We start from the raw sequence: 19,726 nt of genomic DNA, 5'->3' as shown, positions 1-19,726 counted from the left end.
ACAACTTTTCTTACAGTAATTCACATTTTATCACTTTTCTATAGTTATAGGAAACGGAGCCCAATAGCAAATTATGGTCCATATTCCCCATTTCCATTTTCAATTTTATGAACTCATTTTTGTTTTTAAACATATATATATCATGTATATAGACTATTACATTGATACAAGTGGATTATCAGATTTATTCAATCAACATAGTTTAATTTATAATTTAACTTATAAATTTAACTATGGAGATTTGATATCTTACTATGTAATAATCTGTTTCTCTAATGATTAAAAGATAAATTTCCTTTTTTCTAAATCAAAATCCCCTTCGAATGCCTTCCACTATCCACAAGGTTGTCAATTTCATTAACACCTGTTAGAACATTTTGATCATTTCAGGGAGCTGAGAAAGGTGATGACCCTTTGACTCAGCTAATCATCTTCTGAGATCACCGAAAACCACACGTTGATTTTTTTTTTTTATACAATGGGTTCAGAAAGGGATATTTTTCCATAGAATTAGAGAAACATGTATATTTCATCTAGTAATATCATTTGGGCTGTATCTGTTTCTAACAGACTTTGAATATTGAACTATACATTTACTTCCTTTTACAGATTGTGCAGTTTAACCCTTGACAGATTGCAGGTTTTAAAGGCACTTGAAAATGATTTGGCAACAGTTATTATTGCTGTTAAAATGCAGGTAAATGACTCAATATACATGTTGTTAAATGAATTTTAATTTAATGATACCAAGTATGTTGAAAATTACAAAAAAACTAATCCATTTCTATAAGTGTATCATCTTAAAAAAAATGAGTTGTGAATATGATGAGGTATTGTGTTGCAACTGGAAACCTAATCCCTTTTACCTCATAAGATCGTCAGTATATGTATACAACCAATTTGTATAATTACCACCAAGTGTCAGAAAAGATAAAGATATAGATGCATCTGATAATAATTAAACATGTGTTTAGTCACAAAACATTGAAATACATAGTAATAAAAATTATGTGTGTCTCAAGGCAAATATTTTCATATCACAGTTACAATGTCCTATGATGCATTTCCCCATCAAACATGGGTACCTGTAGTTGTTCATTCATAAATCTGATAAAAGTTTGTTTTCTTCATATATAAATTTAGGAATAGATCGATTCATGTGAAAATAAAGAAAACATAGTTGGTTAGATGAAGTTTTCTATTATCTTGATCAATAATGATTTAAGGTTGAGTTCATGAAGAAGTTCAACGTCATGATAGAATTAAATCACCAGTACACACTTCACATTCGCGGCCTTCGTGTCAAAATTTGATTGAAGTGAAGTGTCCATTTATATTTGTGGCTTGAATTTTCAAGGTTTTTTTAAGTTAGTTACTGCATTTGGAAAAAAAATGTGCAGGGATCATTATGTACATGTATCTAGTGGTTCAGGTGTATGTTTTGGAACCTTTGTATTTATTAAAAGTAATTTCTATAGAAAAAGTGAAAGAGATTAATTTGATCATGCTTAATCAGTGAATGCATGTTTGTTTTTCTCAAACATATCGATTTTAGATTAAGATTATACAGTCATGACTGTTATAGTTTTATTTATTTTTCAGTATCTTGACTTCATATATAGCCATTTCTACTCTTTTTGTGCCATTGGTAAAGTAATTTATGAAAACACTGTTGAAATTAAAACAATACTCAGAGGCGGATCCAATCATTTAAAAAGGGGGTCTCCCAACCCAGGACAAAGGGGGGTTCCAACTACATTTCCCCATTCAAATGCATTTGTCGGTAAAATTAAATGGGGGTTCCAACCCCAGATATCCACAGCCCCCTGGATATGACACTGATACTGACTTGTCTCACAAATAATAATCTTTTCATTAAGATGTTGATTAATAGGTATAATTTAGAAAAAAATAAAATAAATCCTATCAGTCTTGTGTACATTTGTAATACAACCAATGTATCTATTTTTCAGGGTTCTAAAAGAATATTACGATCCAACGAGATATCAGTTCCTGCTAATGGATTATTAGATACAGAATTGGACTTGTCCTTCTCATTACAGGTAAGTTCATATTATCAATGTTTGGATGGACGATTGACTGAAATGATTGTGACTTTTGGAGTAATAGGCATTTCAATTTTTAAAGGATGGGGGTCTAAATTAAATGCATGGAGGCACCATTATTCTTAAATCCTCAGGGGAAAACAATGGGTTGTTATCGCTTTGTCTATCTGTATTTTTCAAACAATTATTTTGGTAATATAAAGTTTATTTCATAGTAATTAGTATTGGTCATCCTCTTGACAGTACTTAGTTAAAATGTTTGTACACCTACTACTTGTTCGATAAAACTTTAAACTTTTCAATATGTAATTGTTGAAGGAACTTTGTCACATTAAGTGAATAATTAGGATGCCACATAGGCTGAAAAGGGGGGGGGGGGGGGGGGGCAGGACCTTTTTCAGGACATCGGGATCAGGGTTTTTAAGCTCAGAATTTCAGGATTGACCCTTTCAGGATTCAGGAATTCTTTTTTCGAATTTCAGGATGTTGGGATTTAATTTCTTAAATTCGGGACCTCATGATTATATGTTTTTCACCCCGGGATTTCGGGATCAGGACCCCTCCAGCCCCCCTCAATGCTCCATACAAATAATACTATCAAAATTTGAAATTCAAGACTTTATTTTCTTGATACCTGTATTGTTGCAATTTGTGCAATAATAAAACTATCACAAACATTTCTGAATCTATTTCTTGAAAATAAATATTCTCTCTCTACGTAATCATATTGCATATATATGTTTGTATATGTATGTGTGATTCAAAATTTATTTTGCAGTATCCCCATTACCTGAAGAGAGATGGTAACAACTTGCAAGTGATGCTACAGAGGAGAAAGAAATATAAAAATAGATCAATTCTGGGTTACAGAATTCTGGCCATTGGTCAAGTGAACATGGATCAGGTACAACTTTTTTATATCAGCTCCAAAAAGTCCAGCTTGTTTCATTTCCATTATGTTACAACATGATCCTTAAGTTGATGTTTGATTTAGAGTGTGTAAATTCATACATTATTATTGAATTAAGGCTTTTTAGCTCACCATTTCTTCTCACATATTTTTTATTATAAAACAGTCCAGACAAATACTTTTTTCGCGATAAAATTCTAGGTTTTCACATTCCTTTATCACAAAAACTATGACACAGACCTATCAATAATGTTTCATAGTTTTGTCTTGCCTACAAATGGACATACAGGATCAAATTATAGACATTTCATACCCTCGCAAAAAACATTTTAGTAAAAGGCACACACTTTCAACTGTCATTAAATCTTTATTTATAGTTTAACAATACACTAATAGTATAATTTCTTTTATTGTGCTATGAGATAGCCAGAAAACGAGCTATACAAGTTATTACTATCACTATGAATTGTTTGACTGCCATGGGACTTTAATTCAACATGGTCTCCTTTCTTCAGATTTAATATAATGTTGGCTGTTCCTGTCTCATGAGTAGAACCTCTCAGCCAAACACTTTGTTGTTTGGTATTATTATGAGACAGGTAGACATGCAGATATTTTCCAGCAGAGCTCATAACTGTATAAGAAAACTGATAAACTCCCACAACAGGTGCAGTAAAAATACCAGTGGTTGGGTTGTAGCCATTGAGTATATTGGTGACAACTTTGTCAAACTTGATAACGCCATTGTCTCCAGGGGTTTGTTGCTTAGTCAGTAAGGATGAAAATGCTGGGATTTTGGTTCTACTTTGACACTGACAGACCTTATCTAAAATAGATATAACATGTACATGTATAAAACATAAAGAAATGACAATTATTTTCACATCTTGAAAATTACCAAAATTGCTTAAGTTTTAGCCATTATATAGAGAAAATATTAACAACAATTTATTATTCTAATGCAATTTTTATGTAACAATTTTTTTCAATGGCTAAAACTTACCGTCAAATCCACAGTTGACCAGGCTTAACTAAGGAGGGACCTGCCATTTTGAATTGATGGATCAACAAATGTTCGATTACTACAATATGATCGAAAATAAAATAACACCTACCTTGAATTCACTGTTTTAATGTAATTTTATTGGAAATTTGAATTGTAGGGGTAACATATTAACATCCAGTTTTTAAGTTTTCATTTGTATGACGTCCTGTTTAGCCATGATGTCTTTGCGCATAAATCATTCATGAATTTTCATGGAATTTGTATGTCAAATTTATACATTTTTTTAAGCTTTAACTTCTCATTTTTTCAAGCTTTAACGTATCATTTCTATTTATGCCCCACCTATGATAGTAGAGGGGCATTATGTTTTCTGGTCTGTGCGTCCGTTTGTTCGTTCATTCGTCTGTTAGTTCGTCCGTCTGTCCCTCTTTAGGTTAAAGTTTTTGGTTAAGGTAGTTTTTGATGAAGTTGAAGTCCAATCGACTTCAAACTTTGTACACATGTTCCCTATGATATGTTTATTCAAATTTTAATGCCAAATTAGACTGTTTACCCCAATTTCACAGTCCATTGAACATAGAAAATGATAGTGCGTGTGGGGCATTCATGTACTGGGGATACATTCTTGTTTTGTAATGCATTAAAATTGGAATAACAGTATTGTAGTTCAAAGGTTGCCACCATCAATTTTGATTTGATGTTCTCAAATATCCGTTTTTCTGTCTCCGCTATGTGTCGCCAGTAAAACTGCATTTGCGACCGTCAAATCAACAATTGACGTGGCAACTCTTCAACTACAGTACTGTTATTCCTTAATTCTATTCCTGTGTGTCAAGTGTATAAGAATACGTTTGTTAATGTGAGAAAAAAAAATTGAATTTAGAAACATCCATCAATTAGTTCATGAACCTGTAAACTTTAATGACACTAAAGATAAATCTCAACAGTAGCATATTGTCAAATGTAACAAACAAGTCTTTGAACATTTCCACAAGGAATAAGTTATATAACTTACCTGGACTTTTATCATGTTTATGTTTCATGGCCATTTCTAGAAGATCACCAAGAATTGAACACTCTGAAAATAAATATTGTGTCAAATAATGTTTTGATATAAAAGTGATAAGTTTATAATTCAACCTAAATGCAAAAATGTTTTTTAGTGTTTCCTGTGATAGTGAACTCACTAAAATGATGAGTTCCTGATGATAAAATTTGAGAACATGTTATTTTTATCTCAAAGTTGGAAAAAGCAACAAAATAGTAAATTTGAAACAATGTCTTTGATCCAGTAAATATGTATTAGTAGTAGTACCTTATAATAATTCTATTTTATGTTATCTCATTTATAAGCTAAAAATAGTTAAATTTTATTTACCTAGTTTTGTGTCACATGATCCCATTACCATTTCTGCAATTAATGATAGTGTCATTACAAATATGTAGTGTGTCAACTTCATCTTGAAAGTGACTCAGGACAAGCTTAAAAAAATGCTGTGCTGTTACACTTTTATACTACTATGTATTGCATTGTCATGATTGTAGTAATCATTTAAACAAGCTGTTAGATGAAATGGATATTGATAATGAGTTTTTATCATGCACTATAACATGACAGGAATACTAATAATTCAGATTAAATTTCGGTCTGTGACAACTTGGCAGCCAGTTTCTTTTAGTTTTTGCCAGGAAACCACATTGACCTTTGGCAGGAAAACTGTCATTCCTTGTCAGTTAAGATCAGAGACAAACACACCTCACAACAAGTAGGGTTTAAAGTCACAACCTCAAGAGTTGATAAACTAATGATTAATGTTAATGAACTTAATTTTTTTATATAAATAAGGCCGTTAGTTTTCTTGTTTGAATTGTTTTACATTGACTTATCGGGGCCTTTTATAACTGACTATGTGGAATGAGTTTTACTCATTTTTGAAGAGCGTATGGTGACCTATAGTTGTTAATGTCTGTGTTTGACACATATATGTCAGTCATATTTGTTTTTTCATTTTTTATGGCCCCGCAATGAAATTGTTGATGCCATATAGTTTTACCCTTGTCCGAAATTCCGTCATTCCATAATTCCAAAATTTTGTCATTCTGTCAATCCACAACAAACCATTATACAGAGTTTTTTTCTGAACACTTTCAGATATTGGGCTGATTTTTGGATTGTGAGTTAACCATGATGAGTTACAGATCATGTTTATTTTTCGTTCCACACTGTTAATTTTTGCTGAAATTACAGGATTTGGACTTTGATAAATTGTTGAAAATCACAGTTACACAGAGTTTTTTTCTAAACACCTTCAGATATTGGGCATTTTTGGTTTGTAAGGTAATCATGATGAGTAACAGATCAAGTTTAAGTTTTGTTCCTCTCCATTTATTTTTGCCAAAATTAAGGGGTACAACTTTGAAAAACATTGAAAACCACAGTTATACAGACTTTTTTTCTAAACACTTTCAAATATTGGGCTAATTTTTGGTATGTGAGTTACTCATGATGAGTTACAGATCAAGTTTAAGTTTTGTTCCTCTCCATTAATTTTTTGCCAAAATTAAGGGTTTATAACTTTGAAAATTGTTTAAAATCACAGTTATACAGACTTTTATTCTATAGGCATTCACATTTTGAGCTGAGTTTTGTTAATGTTCAGTTAATTTATATATTATTTCAATTTCTTTTATAGTTTATTTACATACTTACAATGAACTTTCACTTTCACTTGCAGGACGTTGCTATTAATAACGTTACTCACCATTGTAACATTGTGACGTTTAAATTTTAACAACCCGATTTTGTACTTCAACATGATTTTATGTATTGTTTTTATCCTGATGACGGTGCCCTAGGCACCGAAACATGTCGATCAATAAATTTCTGCAGCAGTCCCTAAAGTGTTGTTGTTTTAAGACTCTCTACATTTTATGTTATTCATCATAACGACCCTGCATACCCTCGGGTATCCACTTTAAGGACTCTACCGTACTACAGACTCACCAGGCGTTGGTTCACTTTCGTTTGTTATTGAGTTAATTTATAATTATGAACATATCAATGTAAGACTACCATCATGTTTGTGTCCACATGTGTTATTGAAATGCATATTTTTCAACTTTTTGGGACAGGTCCATTCGTGTTGCTTTGACACATCTAGTCTTTATTATCATAAATTAGGTTGTAATTTTTCACAATTGAATTGTTTCATATTTTTCTAGGCCTGTTATAGCCAACTATACAGTATGGATTATTCTCATTGTTGAAAGCCCTATTTTTACTGACATTATTATTATTGGCACTGTGGTGGATAGTTGTCTCATTGGCAATCATACCATGTCTCTTTTTTTGCCCCACCTACGATTGTAGAGGGGCATTATGTTTTCGGTCTGCGTCCGTTCGTTTGTCCATCTGTCCTTCTGTCCGTCAGTTCATCCCGCTTCAGGTTAAAGTTTTTGGTCAAGGTAGTTATTGATGAACTTGAAGTCCAATCAACTTGAAACTTAGTACACATGTGCCCCATGATATAATCTTTCTAATTTTAATGCCAAATTAGAGTTTTTATCCCAATTTCACGGTCAACTAAACATAGAAAATGATAGTGTGAGTGGGGTATTCATGTACTATGGACACATTCTTGTTTTATTTGAAGTATTTTCAGCTCTGGAAAATAAGTATTTTTAACTTTTAACTTTTTTTGTAAATTATTTCAGGTTCTACAGAAAAATGTTGACAAAGAATTACATTTATTCAGTGATCCCAAAGAACACACCAAACATGTAGCACAAGTGAGAATGGTTTCATTATCTAGTCAACCTGTTGACCATGTGGAAAATGGACAGAGGAAAACAATATCATCTGATGTAGAAGTTGGTAAGATATTTTATGGTAAAGAGATGAATTCAATTGTAATTGAAAATGAATTATTGCTTACAGATTAGGTTGAGGGTCTGGTCTGGAAAAGGAGTCTTCTTATGGTATTCTTTAATTTTTAAAGGCAGTGCTTTAAGGCCTGACTTTTAAGTCATGAGGTTCATCTTTTCATACGCAATCTATGCAGGGGGTCTTTTGGCCAGAAATAGATCCGGAAATGTTCGAATTTCTCCTCTTCTTTTTATGGTATAATATGGTTTTTGTTTCTTTCATTTACATTGGGGACTAAAGAAACGATCAGTGTGTATTGTTCGTTTTATAGAACTTGTTATAAGTGTGTATTTTGCATTATAAGCAGTCGACCTGACTACAAACTATCATTATGTGTATTCCGTATGGAAAGAGGTCAGGTCAATTTCGAGTGTTATCTGACATCTAAAGATTCTTTAATTAGTTCAGACGTTGATATAACAATGAAAAGTCGACTGAACATGATTAATATTGCATCTTCTATAATTCAAGTGGAATTCGGTTTATGAACGAGAAACCGTAAAGCGTTTTCAATTTCGGTTCTAGTTATGTATGTTGTCTACGTATGATCCTGGTTCCCGGTACTACGTTCCGGGTATTAGCTATTTGATATATGTGATGTGTAACATTACAATCGGGTACCAGCCAATCTACGTGTGTATGTGTACATGATTTCCCGCCAAAATGACCGATTTACACAGCTATGGAAAAATAGTCCATAAACGTTCCGTATAATGATATGCAAATTCATAATTAATCGTATCTTTTTTTATCTTTGTATAATAAATATAACAAAATGGATTCCACAAAATTGAAAATAGCATTATTTTACGAGGATTTCTCATATTTTTCTCACTTCCGGGCGCAGTAATACGTATGTTTTGAAGAAGCTCGAAGAATTTGACAAAGTGAATTGAGAAGGAAACGGATAGATATACGTCCTTGCTATCAGGTAAAACAATTTAAATGTACAGAACAAACACATTTACTTCACACAAATAGTACAGGTTTAAGCTTTTTATTGTCTTACACGACTGTAGTCTAGTGTTTAAACGACGGCGGTGACCTACAAGGTACGGGTCATACTGGGTCAAGTCTAAATATGTAAACATATCCACGTGCTATTAGGTAGAAAGCATCGTAATGCAATATCTACAATTTTTCCTCCTTTATACATCGTTTAACCAGATATATTTCTCCTTTATACATCGTTTAACCAGATATATTTCTCTTTCAAATACACTTAAACACGGGTTGTATGTACGTATCTTTTCTAGAGTTTTCTTGTCCTTATTAAAGTTCATTTGTTGATGTTTAAATATTTTTGAACGACTGAACACAGGAGTGAATGAATGCAACAATTATATATACTGAAGACTTTGGCTGTACAATGATAGTGTACGTATATCATACTGATAATAATATTCTAGCAGTAATTATGTTAATTTAGGATGTACATCACTACATGTAATGACAGGAATTCATGAGTTATGCCTCAGGCTTTCTGAAAAAATATCAATGACAATGTAAACAGGAACAAAACATTGACACGAATGATGCACTCTTCTATGTTATAGTTATTTAGGTATATGTGTTGCACAAGTTTCAAAAAAACTTAAGTTATAAAACTTTTTTTCAGGGCACAAACCCACTTTATAGAGACTTGTCTACTGCCATGCCCATCCTATTTTCATGCACCATTTGCAAGCAAGAGACTGAATGGTTTGCAAAATTAAAAATCAGGACGGTGTCCATTTAAAACAAAAGAACTAAACTGGATGAATATTGTAGGAGAAATCTAGAGGAAAGTTTTGATTTGCGAAATTGGTTTTCCTGAAAAGTCATTCATCCTAGCCTGCAGAAAGGAACTATAACTGTCCACCACCAACTGACGAGCTAATGTTGAGCTTCACATATGGAATTACTCAAATACCATCAATGTCTATGTTTTCAGCACATATTTCACAAGTTATGACACAGCTGTGCTTTTTTTATACCTGTTAAAGAGTTGTATACTAAATTTTATTTTTTTATCAATAAATATATATTGTGTCATTTAAGAACTTGTATTTTGCCAAAAGATGCATACTAGTGAATGAAAGTGGTGCAGTTCATTTTGCTTTGGTATATAGAATTGAATTACAATTGTTCATGTTATTGGAATGCTTATAAAAATAAGGAGATGTGGTACAATGTATATGATATTTAGTGAGTTTATCAAGCAAAAGTGAATAAGAAATAGGTATAAGCAGTTACAGGTACTAATGTACAATCTCAAACAATGAGAAAAACTCATACCGTAAAGAGAATTTCATATTTACAAGTAAGTTTTGTTTTTGCGTTGAAAAATTTTCTTCTATTGTTTTAATTGCAAATATGGGAAGTGGTTAAAATGCTAATGAGACAGCTGTTATGGTCACAGAGCCTTAATTGAAAACTTCTTTTTCATTCATACCGGTAGATTTTGCCTGGAGTTAGAAACATATCTGCCAACTATTCAAAATGCACATGGGGGTTTTACGTGATAGATGGTCTATATAGTCATACAAAACTTTCGAGGGGGCCTTCAAAGGGAGCAGGACAAGTTGCCCCACTGGCTAATCGCCCCACTTTTTAAAAAACCGCCACAAACTGATTTATCAAATCGCCCCACAGTGACATGTGAAATTGGTTAAATCATGTTTAATATTACTCCTGCCAACTCGCCCTACTTATAAAAAAGCAGTAATATTTAGATTAATATATACAATTAAAAATAAAAAATTGCACCACTTTAATGAAAACTAATCTACACAGAATACAAACAAACCGAAAATTAATTTAATTACTATTATTGATATATACTGAAATTATAATTCTAAAAAAAAAACTGATTGTTGAAGAATAACTGTAAGTTTTGAAGCTTAGTTATTTGCATAACAATTCTAAAGAAACCAGTTAAATGTATCAAAATGCAATATAAGGAATTTAACTTATATTCAATGGAATAACATCTTTTTCCATAAGTGGGGCGAGTTGGCATTACTAAATTCATCCTGGTTAATAATATATTTATCTAGATTTCACCCATTTCCATTAGGTGGGACCAGTTGGCAGGAGTATTATTAACGGATTTAACACAGTTCACAAGTGGGGCGTTTTGGTAATCCATGTTGGGGCAGTTTTTTTGTCAAGCCTGCGACTTTTGTCGCAGAAAGCTCGACATAGGGATAGTGATGCGGGGATAGTGATGCGGCGATGTTAGCTCATTTCTTAAAAGCTTTATATTTTAGAAGGTGTGAGACCTGGATGCTTCATACTTTGTATATGGTTGCCTCATGTTACGAAGATTCCATCAGTCACATGTCCAATGTCCTTGACCTCATTTTCATGGTTCAGTTACTACTTGAAAAAAAAGTTTTTGTAATGTTAAATTCTCTCTTATTATAAGTAATAGGATAACTATATTTGGTATGTGCGTACCTTGCAAGGTCCTCTTGCCCGTCAGACAGTTTTCACTTGACCTCGACCTCATTTCATGGATCAGCGAACAAGGTTAAGTTTTGGTGGTCAAGTCCATATCTGAGGTACTATAAGCAATAGGTCTAGTATATTCGGTGTATGGAAGCACTGTAAGGTGTACATGTCCAACTGGCAGGTGTCATCTGACCTTGACCTCATTTTCATGGTTTAGTGGTTATAGTTAAGTTTTGTGTTTTGGTCTGTTTTTCTTATACTGTTTGCAATAGGTCTTCTTTATTTTGTGTATGGAATGGTTGTAAGGTGTACAGGTCTACCTGACAGGTGTCATATGACCTTGACCTCATTTTCATGGTTCAGTGGTCAAAGTTAAGTTTTTGAGTTTTGGCCTTTTTTTTATAATACTATATGCAATAGGTCAACTATATTTGGTGTATGGAAATATTTCATGATCTACATGTCAGTAGCACAGGTTTTATTTGACCTTGATCTCATTTTTTACGGTTCATTGCTCAGTGTTAAGCTTTAGTGTTTTGGTTTAGTTTTCTTGGTTTATGTTAAGATTATGTGACAGTTGTAATAACGCTTTATTATTAGGACTATCAACATATTATCAATGATTAGTAAAGAAGGCGAGACATTTCAGTGTGTGCACTCTTGTCTTAAAAGTGGGGCGAGTTAGTGAAAAAATGGGGCGATTTGTCATGGATTCCCTTCAAATATATTCTAATGTGGTTTTTGGCTTCTTCCTGCATTAACAAGCTCATAGCCATTGTTGAATTAATTGTTTTCTTTAAAATAGTTGACAAAATTGCTCTTACAAAATTTCCATTTGGGAGCCTCGAGCTCGATGGGGGAAATACTCTGCAAATACTGACAGTTGACAGGTATGGTCATCAAAAAAGTTGACATGTTACTATGTACATTTACCATTATGTTACTTGATGCCCTTGCTATACACACAGTACAGAGACTAGTCAATCTTTGTGATCTATTTTTTATGGGAGTCATAGAATATGTGTATACAATCAATAATTAAAAATAGTCTATTTATATTGAAAAGGAAAAGTTCTTATATGTCTAAAGAAAAAGGACGAAAGACACCAAAGGGACAGTCAAACTCATAAATTTGAAGCAAACTGACAAGGCCATGGCTAAAAATGCATTTCATGGGAGACACAGAAAATATACTGTAAACAGTAGACTAGATATAGGTGAACTAGGTACAAAAGAACTCTAAATCTTAAATTCTACAAACCACCTCTGTTCTATGGAAGATAATGATATAATTAACTGGACTAGAATACACACAACCTGTAATTAACTGCCTTTACAGCGCTTTCGCGCTTTGATTAAAGAGAGCTTTCCTGAATTTTTTGTTTTGAATTCCAATATTTTTTAATCTTTAAATTCAAGCGCCCAATATTTTCTATGGTTTTTTAAACCAGAGTTTAAGAACACCAACTTTAAAACTCTGATTGTTAACTAAAGTTACCAATATAAGTTAATAACTATATAATCTAAATCAAACAATTATGAAAAAAAATAATTCATTTGCCTATTCTTACCCTAATTAAGAACTACCCTGCTTAGCATGTATTTTTAAGCCTAAATGCTGTTAGACCACAGACACTGATGTGGGCCGTCATCTATGGTCTTAATGATAGACCAGTGTCCATAACTGTCATTTACTTATGAATGACTTTTCTCTTAATGATTCAGGGACTCACATTTTTTGTCAAACATTGCTTTATTTGGTATATTTAACAAATGACTTTTTAATTCATAACAGATCGATCACCTGATGTTGACAACGACTCAGATGATGATGAGAATGAGGATGATGTTGAATATTGGTCTAATAACGAACTAAGTGACTTTGAACCAGTCATGATGGGGCGGCCTCGGAAATCTAGTCGAGGGAAAATACATGCTTCAAGAGGCAGGGTTGGAGCAGCACAGGTAAGATGGAGAAATAACTTGTTCGTCTTGAGATTTGAAATTGCGAATGGAAATAGGGAATATGTTAAAAAGACAACCCGACGGAAAAGTAGAAAACAACCCAAAATCACAAATTGGTCTTCAATACAGCAATAAAATCCAATACAATAATATATTATGCTTCAGCAAAAATGGACATCACACTAAACTCTGAAACATATTTCATAAAACATAAAAGACTAACAAAGGCTCGAGATTCCTAATTTTGGACAGGTGCATAAATGTTGTATGTTGATGTGGTTTATAGGTGTTTCTCGTTTCTTGTTTTTTTATATAGATTAGACTGTTGTTTTTTTTTCGTTTGAATGTTTTTTTTGGGGCCCTTTATAGCTTGCTGTTTGGTGTGAGCCAAGGCCCGTGAAGACTATACTTTGACCTATAATGGTTTACTTTTACAAATTGTGACTTGGATTTAGAGTTATCTCATTGACTCATAACTTCTTACATCTAATTAGTTCCACAATTTCAGACAACACTGTCAGTGAACCTGTCAATTTTTTTCTTAAACTCTTTGAAGGAAAAAAAACATCAAATAACAAGGCAATACATAACAAATCATTTGTTAAATTCAAATGATGTACAGTGCATATAGATAAGAAATTAAAGTTGATTTCAGTTACAATTTGGTAGAGGAAATCAAGTCCTTACCTTAATTTAAATTGGCTTCATTTTTTTTTTGTAACTGGCAACAAATTAGTAGAGATAACGATTTTTCTGATTCCAACTTTTTTTGGAGCCAGAGAAGCCTCTGCTCATAGATATAGGAAGATGTGGTATGAGTGCCAATGAGACAACTCTCCATTAAAGTCACAAGTTATAAAAGTAAACCATTATAGGTCAAGGTATTGTCTTCAACACGGAGCCCAGGCTCACACCGAACTGCAAACTATAAAGGGCCCCAAAAATTACTAGTGTAAAACCATTCCAACGGGTAAACCATTGGTCTAATCTGTATAAAAAGGTGAAATGAGAAAGACTTATGAAACACATAAACAGACCACAACCACTGAACATGAGACTCCTGATTGGGGACAGGTGCAAACAATTGCAGGGTGATTAAATGTTTTAATGGTACCAAACCTTCTCCCTTTTCTGAAATAACAGTCTAACATCACATAATAGAAAGACACACTATGTTTATTTCTCTGTTTATTGTTGTGTACCAAAATCTCAGATTCTTTCATAGTTCCACTAGCCATAACATTTATAATATAAGATGTATTCTCAAAATATTCAATTAATCTGCATTTTAGCAACAGAGAAATATAAAACAAAGATTTATAGCATTACTGAAGAGATTCAGGATAACAGAGGAGGTTAGTTGTATATATGTCTTTATCATAAACTTAGAGAAAATAACATATGATTTTTACTGTGTGATAATAGCATTAAATTAAAGTGAATTCCATATATTACCGAAATGGTGTTTAGCGTGCTGATATGAAAAGTTTATCACATGTTACGATAATTAACACATGCCTTTCCGTAACGTTATCACATGGCATTGCTGCAATACTCAGCAAATTCAAGAAAATACACCTCAATGGTACGTTGTCAGTGAAAAACATTACAAAGAAGGGTACGAAACAATTATTTGTATACTGGAAAGTATATTGTGTAAAATGAAGAAAAAAAACAAACCAAACAAACAAACAAATGATAAAATAAATGCATTTTAAAAAGTTTGAAACATAATTTAGAAAGTTATTACTATTGGTATACTATATGATTATGCTTTTACATTTTTCTCACTGATACACATAGTTTATATGGCTTCTACTAACGAAAGCTCCATTTGGAGTTAATGTGTTTAGAGACTACTTATGTCAGAACATCTTTCCTATATTGCCTAATAATTTAGAAAGTTACTTTAATTACATGTAGATGTTGATTTTTCCAAACAGTGTTAATTATGTATACCTTTGAATCATTTTTTTATCATCCATATTGAAATATGTCATACTGCTGTTGATGCATATGGTAGAAAGATTTCATATCGAACTTACTACATTTGGGGTCCGACTTCCCTAGACTTTTTTCTCTTTGAACTTCTATTTGAGAATCACGTAAAAGGATCAATAAATTGATCCGTTATTTTTCTCCATTGTTGAAGCATATGATAAAAAGATCATAACTTGTCATTTTTCATATCGCATGTATAATCAGCCCTTGGTCAATATCAGCCCTCGAGCCATGCGGTTGTTAGGCAGATATTAAACCTAGGGCTAATAATACATGCAATATGAAAAATGCCATGTAATAATCTGATATTATTAGTTAAAATATCGGAAACTTCTTGTAAGTTCATATGCAAATGAGGATCGCTGATGAAGCCCCAAAATTTGGTCTTAAATGTACTTGTTTAATTAAAAATAACATATGATTTTTACTGTGTGATAATAGCATTAAATTAAAGTGAATTCCATATATTACCGAAATGGTGTTTAGCGTGCTGATATGAAAAGTTTATCACATGTTACGATAATTAACACATGCCTTTCCGTAACGTTATCACATGGCATTGCTGCAATACTCAGCAAATTCAAGAAAATACACCTCAATGGTACGTTGTCAGTGAAAAACATTACAAAGAAGGGTACGAAACAATTATTTGTATACTGGAAAGTATATTGTGTAAAATGAAGAAAAAAAACAAACCAAACAAACAAACAAATGATAAAATAAATGCATTTTAAAAAGTTTGAAACATAATTTAGAAAGTTATTACTATTGGTATACTATATGATTATGCTTTTACATTTTTCTCACTGATACACATAGTTTATATGGCTTCTACTAACGAAAGCTCCATTTGGAGTTAATGTGTTTAGAGACTACTTATGTCAGAACATCTTTCCTATATTGCCTAATAATTTAGAAAGTTACTTTAATTACATGTAGATGTTGATTTTTCCAAACAGTGTTAATTATGTATACCTTTGAATCATTTTTTTATCATCCATATTGAAATATGTCATACTGCTGTTGATGCATATGGTAGAAAGATTTCATATCGAACTTACTACATTTGGGGTCCGACTTCCCTAGACTTTTTTCTCTTTGAACTTCTATTTGAGAATCACGTAAAAGGATCAATAAATTGATCCGTTATTTTTCTCCATTGTTGAAGCATATGATAAAAAGATCATAACTTGTCATTTTTCATATCGCATGTATTATCAGCCCTTGGTCAATATCAGCCCTCGAGCCATGCGGTTGTTAGGCAGATATTAAACCTAGGGCTAATAATACATGCAATATGAAAAATGCCATGTAATAATCTGATATTATTAGTTAAAATATCGGAAACTTCTTGTAAGTTCATATGCAAATGAGGATCGCTGATGAAGCCCCAAAATTTGGTCTTAAATGTACTTGTTTAATTAAGACTGAACTTTTTACCAAAATCATGCTAAAAGTGTCAACTTTGAAGGTTAACTTAAATACCCTGGTAGTCAGTTAACATGGGCTAGACAACAAAAAATGAATCAGGATAAAATAAAACCTCTGTGATCCTGTATGGTGATTGTTCAACATATTGTATAACCAATCAAATATTGTTTTCTTCACACTTTGTGAGAAAATATTGAAAAAGTCATATGCTTTGAAACTTCTTTTTTATCTGATTTAGAAAAACTTTAACTGCATAATACATTTTACTTTAATAGGTTATGTCTGATGACCTTTTGCAATTCAACCTATCAGCTGATGCTAAAATAGATTAGCAGGATAAAGCACAAATGACAATCTTTTAATCCAGCCTATTTATTACCCTGTTGAAATGATAGTGACAGTGCATACTATGCTACCATTTCCATTCTCAATTTTACCCATGAAGAAAGTTTATATGAATTTGTCTCTAAATCTAGAAATATTTGTATTATGTATAAACCTTTCATGAAAATATGTTGGACTGGCTAAATTTGAAGGGATTAATTTTTTTTCATTAGAAACATTGAAAAAAATCATGCCTTTGCATTTTTCTGTGTTACTGTAAATTCAGAAATTAATATATTTATTGCGTGCATTTATTATTTTGATTTTGTCATTTTAGACTTAAATGTGATTTTTATGTAGAAAAACTCCTATTAATTTCATTTAAAGAATACCAAAATGTGAGTTTAATTTAATGCAATTATAACCATGTTGCATTTTTTGCAATAATAAAAACCTTGCTATAATTTCTGAATTTACAGTACTAAAATTGGAATCTAAAGCTTGAGCATGCTTCATATAAAAAATGGCTAATGTTCTGATATCTTTATCAGGGTCTAGAATCTGAAGGGGATCATGGTCTGGAAATTGCTAATCCTGATGCTAGTGTAGATATTGATGAATTATTTGATGAATTAGAAGACCTAAGTGACAGCGGGCCAGAATTAGATACAGTCAGTGTAATGTCCACTCCAAAACCACGTCTCAAGTATGTATAGTCTAGCAATAATCTGTGTAATGTTAGATCCCAAGCTGTTCCTCAGATAAGCTGCCAACTTCAACAGCCAGGTTAAGATATCATTTGAAATGTGTGTCAACTCAAAAAATTATTCTAGGCTTTGATATTGATAAAACCATGTCTCAATAATGAATTACAAAAGCTGTAAAACAAGATAGAGTAAGCCAAATTTTTCAATTCTGCCCTTCAAAATTTCAAAAGTGAGGTATTTAGCAAGTACTAAATTATCAGAAACATATAAAAAAGAAGAGAGTATATTTGCCAATGAGACAACTCTTTACAAGAGACCAAATGACACAAAAAGTAACAAATATAGGGAACTGAACAACCTTCAACAACGAGCAAAGCCCTGCCCATACAGCATAGTCAATATATAAAAGTCCCAGATATGACAAATTTAAAAGAACTTAAACCAGAAAACTAACAGCTTAATTTATGTACAAAAAAATCTGATATGAACTTTCAGTTATTGTCCAAAGTGAAAATATGTAACACAGCAGCACCAATAATTTGAATAGTGGCAGAATTACATTCTGAGTTCCAAATGTTATTTTCTCCCATAATGAGACAGGAATATAGTGTATCTTTAATGTTGGGTTCTGTCTCACTGGCTTTAAAAATATGGAGGACTTGGGGTGGTAGGAGTTGTATCACTGATGTCAGTGTTTATTTAAGTTATGATATGGTCAATTCAACATAACCCTGAATCTAAAAAGTCAAATAATTTTTGCATGCAGGTGTATTGACCCTTCCTTGCACTCTTTTTTCACCAAATGGGGTCAGTAAATTTATTTTAATTGTTGGTCTCAGAAAAGACTTGAGTTTAACAAAAGATGTTACAGTAAAATAACATTGATGACTAATTCATTTTAATCAACGAAAATTGGTATCCAACAAATATTAATAAAACCACAGTATGAGTACCCTTTATCATATGATTATGTTTTTATACGAATCGTCGTATATTGCTATCATACTGGCGTCGTCGTCGTCATCGTCGTCGTCGTCGTCGTCGTCGTCCGAATACTTTTAGTTTTCGCACTCTAACTTTAGTAAAAGTGAATAGAAATCTATGAAATTTCAACACAAGGTTTATGACCACAAAAGGAAGGTTGGTATTGATTTTGGGAGTTTTGGTCCCAACATTTTAGGAATTAGGGGCCAAAAAGGGCCCAAATAAGCATTTTCTTGGTTTTCGCACTATAACTTTAGTTTAAGCTAATAGAAATCTATGAAATTTTGACACAAGGTTTATGACCACAAAAGAAAGGTTGGAATTGATTTTGGGAGTTTTGGTTTCAACAGTTTAGGAATTAGGGGCCAAAAAAGGGCCCAAATAAGCATTTTTCTTGGTTTTTGCACTATAACGTTAGTATAAGTAAATAGAAATCTATGAAATTTAAACACAAGGTTTATGACCATAAAAGGAAGGTTGGTATAGATTTTGGGAGATTTGGTCCCAACAGTTTAGAAATAAGGGGCCCAAAGGGTCCAAAATTAAACTTTGTTTGATTTCATCAAAATTGAATAATTGGGGTTCTTTGATATGCTGAATCTAACTGTGTATGTAAATTTTTAACTTTTGGTCCCGTTTTCAAATTGGTTTACATTTAGGTCCAAAAGGGTCCAAAATAAAACTTAGTTTGATTTTGACAAAAAATGAATCGGTTGGGTTCTTTGATATGCTGAATCTAAAAATGTACTTAGATTCTTGATTATCGGCCCCGTTTTCAAGTTGGTCCAAATCGGGGTGCAAAATTAAACTTTGTTTGATTTCATCAAAAATTGAATATATGGGGTTCTTTGATATGCCAAATCTAACTGTGTATGTAGATTCTTCATTTTTGGACCTGTTTTCAAATTGGTCTACATTAAAGTCCAAAGGGTCCAAAATTAAACTTAGTTTGATTTTAACAAAAATTGAAAT

General features: G+C 32.3%; 2 protein-coding genes across 5 annotated transcripts in view; one reads left to right on the top strand and one right to left on the bottom strand.

The window, feature by feature from the left end:
• LOC134711304 (phosphofurin acidic cluster sorting protein 2-like) overlaps positions 1-19,726 on the top strand; it is a 48,866-nt gene that overhangs the window by 7,497 nt on the left and 21,643 nt on the right. For all 4 annotated transcript variants that reach the window (XM_063571833.1, XM_063571836.1, XM_063571835.1 and 1 more), the window contains exons 2-8: positions 610-697; positions 1,974-2,063; positions 2,845-2,970; positions 7,697-7,856; positions 13,138-13,307; positions 14,600-14,662; positions 17,615-17,769. In XM_063571833.1, coding sequence (XP_063427903.1) covers positions 610-697; positions 1,974-2,063; positions 2,845-2,970; positions 7,697-7,856; positions 13,138-13,307; positions 14,600-14,662; positions 17,615-17,769 — 852 coding nt within the window. The remainder of the gene's footprint in view (positions 1-609; positions 698-1,973; positions 2,064-2,844; positions 2,971-7,696; positions 7,857-13,137; positions 13,308-14,599; positions 14,663-17,614; positions 17,770-19,726) is intronic.
• LOC134711305 (complement C1q-like protein 3) lies at positions 3,331-5,454 on the bottom strand. Its single transcript, XM_063571837.1, has 3 exons — positions 5,361-5,454; positions 4,998-5,060; positions 3,331-3,802 (listed from the first exon to the last, which is right to left on the bottom strand). The coding sequence occupies exons 1-3, from the start codon at positions 5,440-5,442 to the stop codon at positions 3,384-3,386; spliced, it is 564 nt and encodes a 187-aa protein (XP_063427907.1). The 5' UTR covers positions 5,443-5,454; the 3' UTR covers positions 3,331-3,383.

Source organism: Mytilus trossulus, chromosome 3, assembly GCF_036588685.1.
Source record: "Mytilus trossulus isolate FHL-02 chromosome 3, PNRI_Mtr1.1.1.hap1, whole genome shotgun sequence".
In the NCBI taxonomy this organism is placed as follows: domain Eukaryota; kingdom Metazoa; phylum Mollusca; class Bivalvia; order Mytilida; family Mytilidae; genus Mytilus; species Mytilus trossulus.
Note: the sequence above shows the minus strand (reverse complement) of the source record. Positions and strands in the feature narration are given on the sequence as shown.

What these genes read in the sequence shown, in the direction of transcription:
- LOC134711305 (XM_063571837.1), bottom strand. Translation starts at nt 5,442, where the DNA reads ATGAAGTTGACACACTACATATTTGTAATGACACTATCATTAATTGCA. An exon ending in ATCATGTGACACAAAACTAG is followed by an intron (nt 5,061 to 5,360) that starts GTAAATAAAATT and finishes ATTTATTTTCAG; the next exon opens with AGTGTTCAATTCTTGGTGAT. An exon ending in TAAACATGATAAAAGTCCAG is followed by an intron (nt 3,803 to 4,997) that starts GTAAGTTATATA and finishes TATCTATTTTAG; the next exon opens with ATAAGGTCTGTCAGTGTCAA.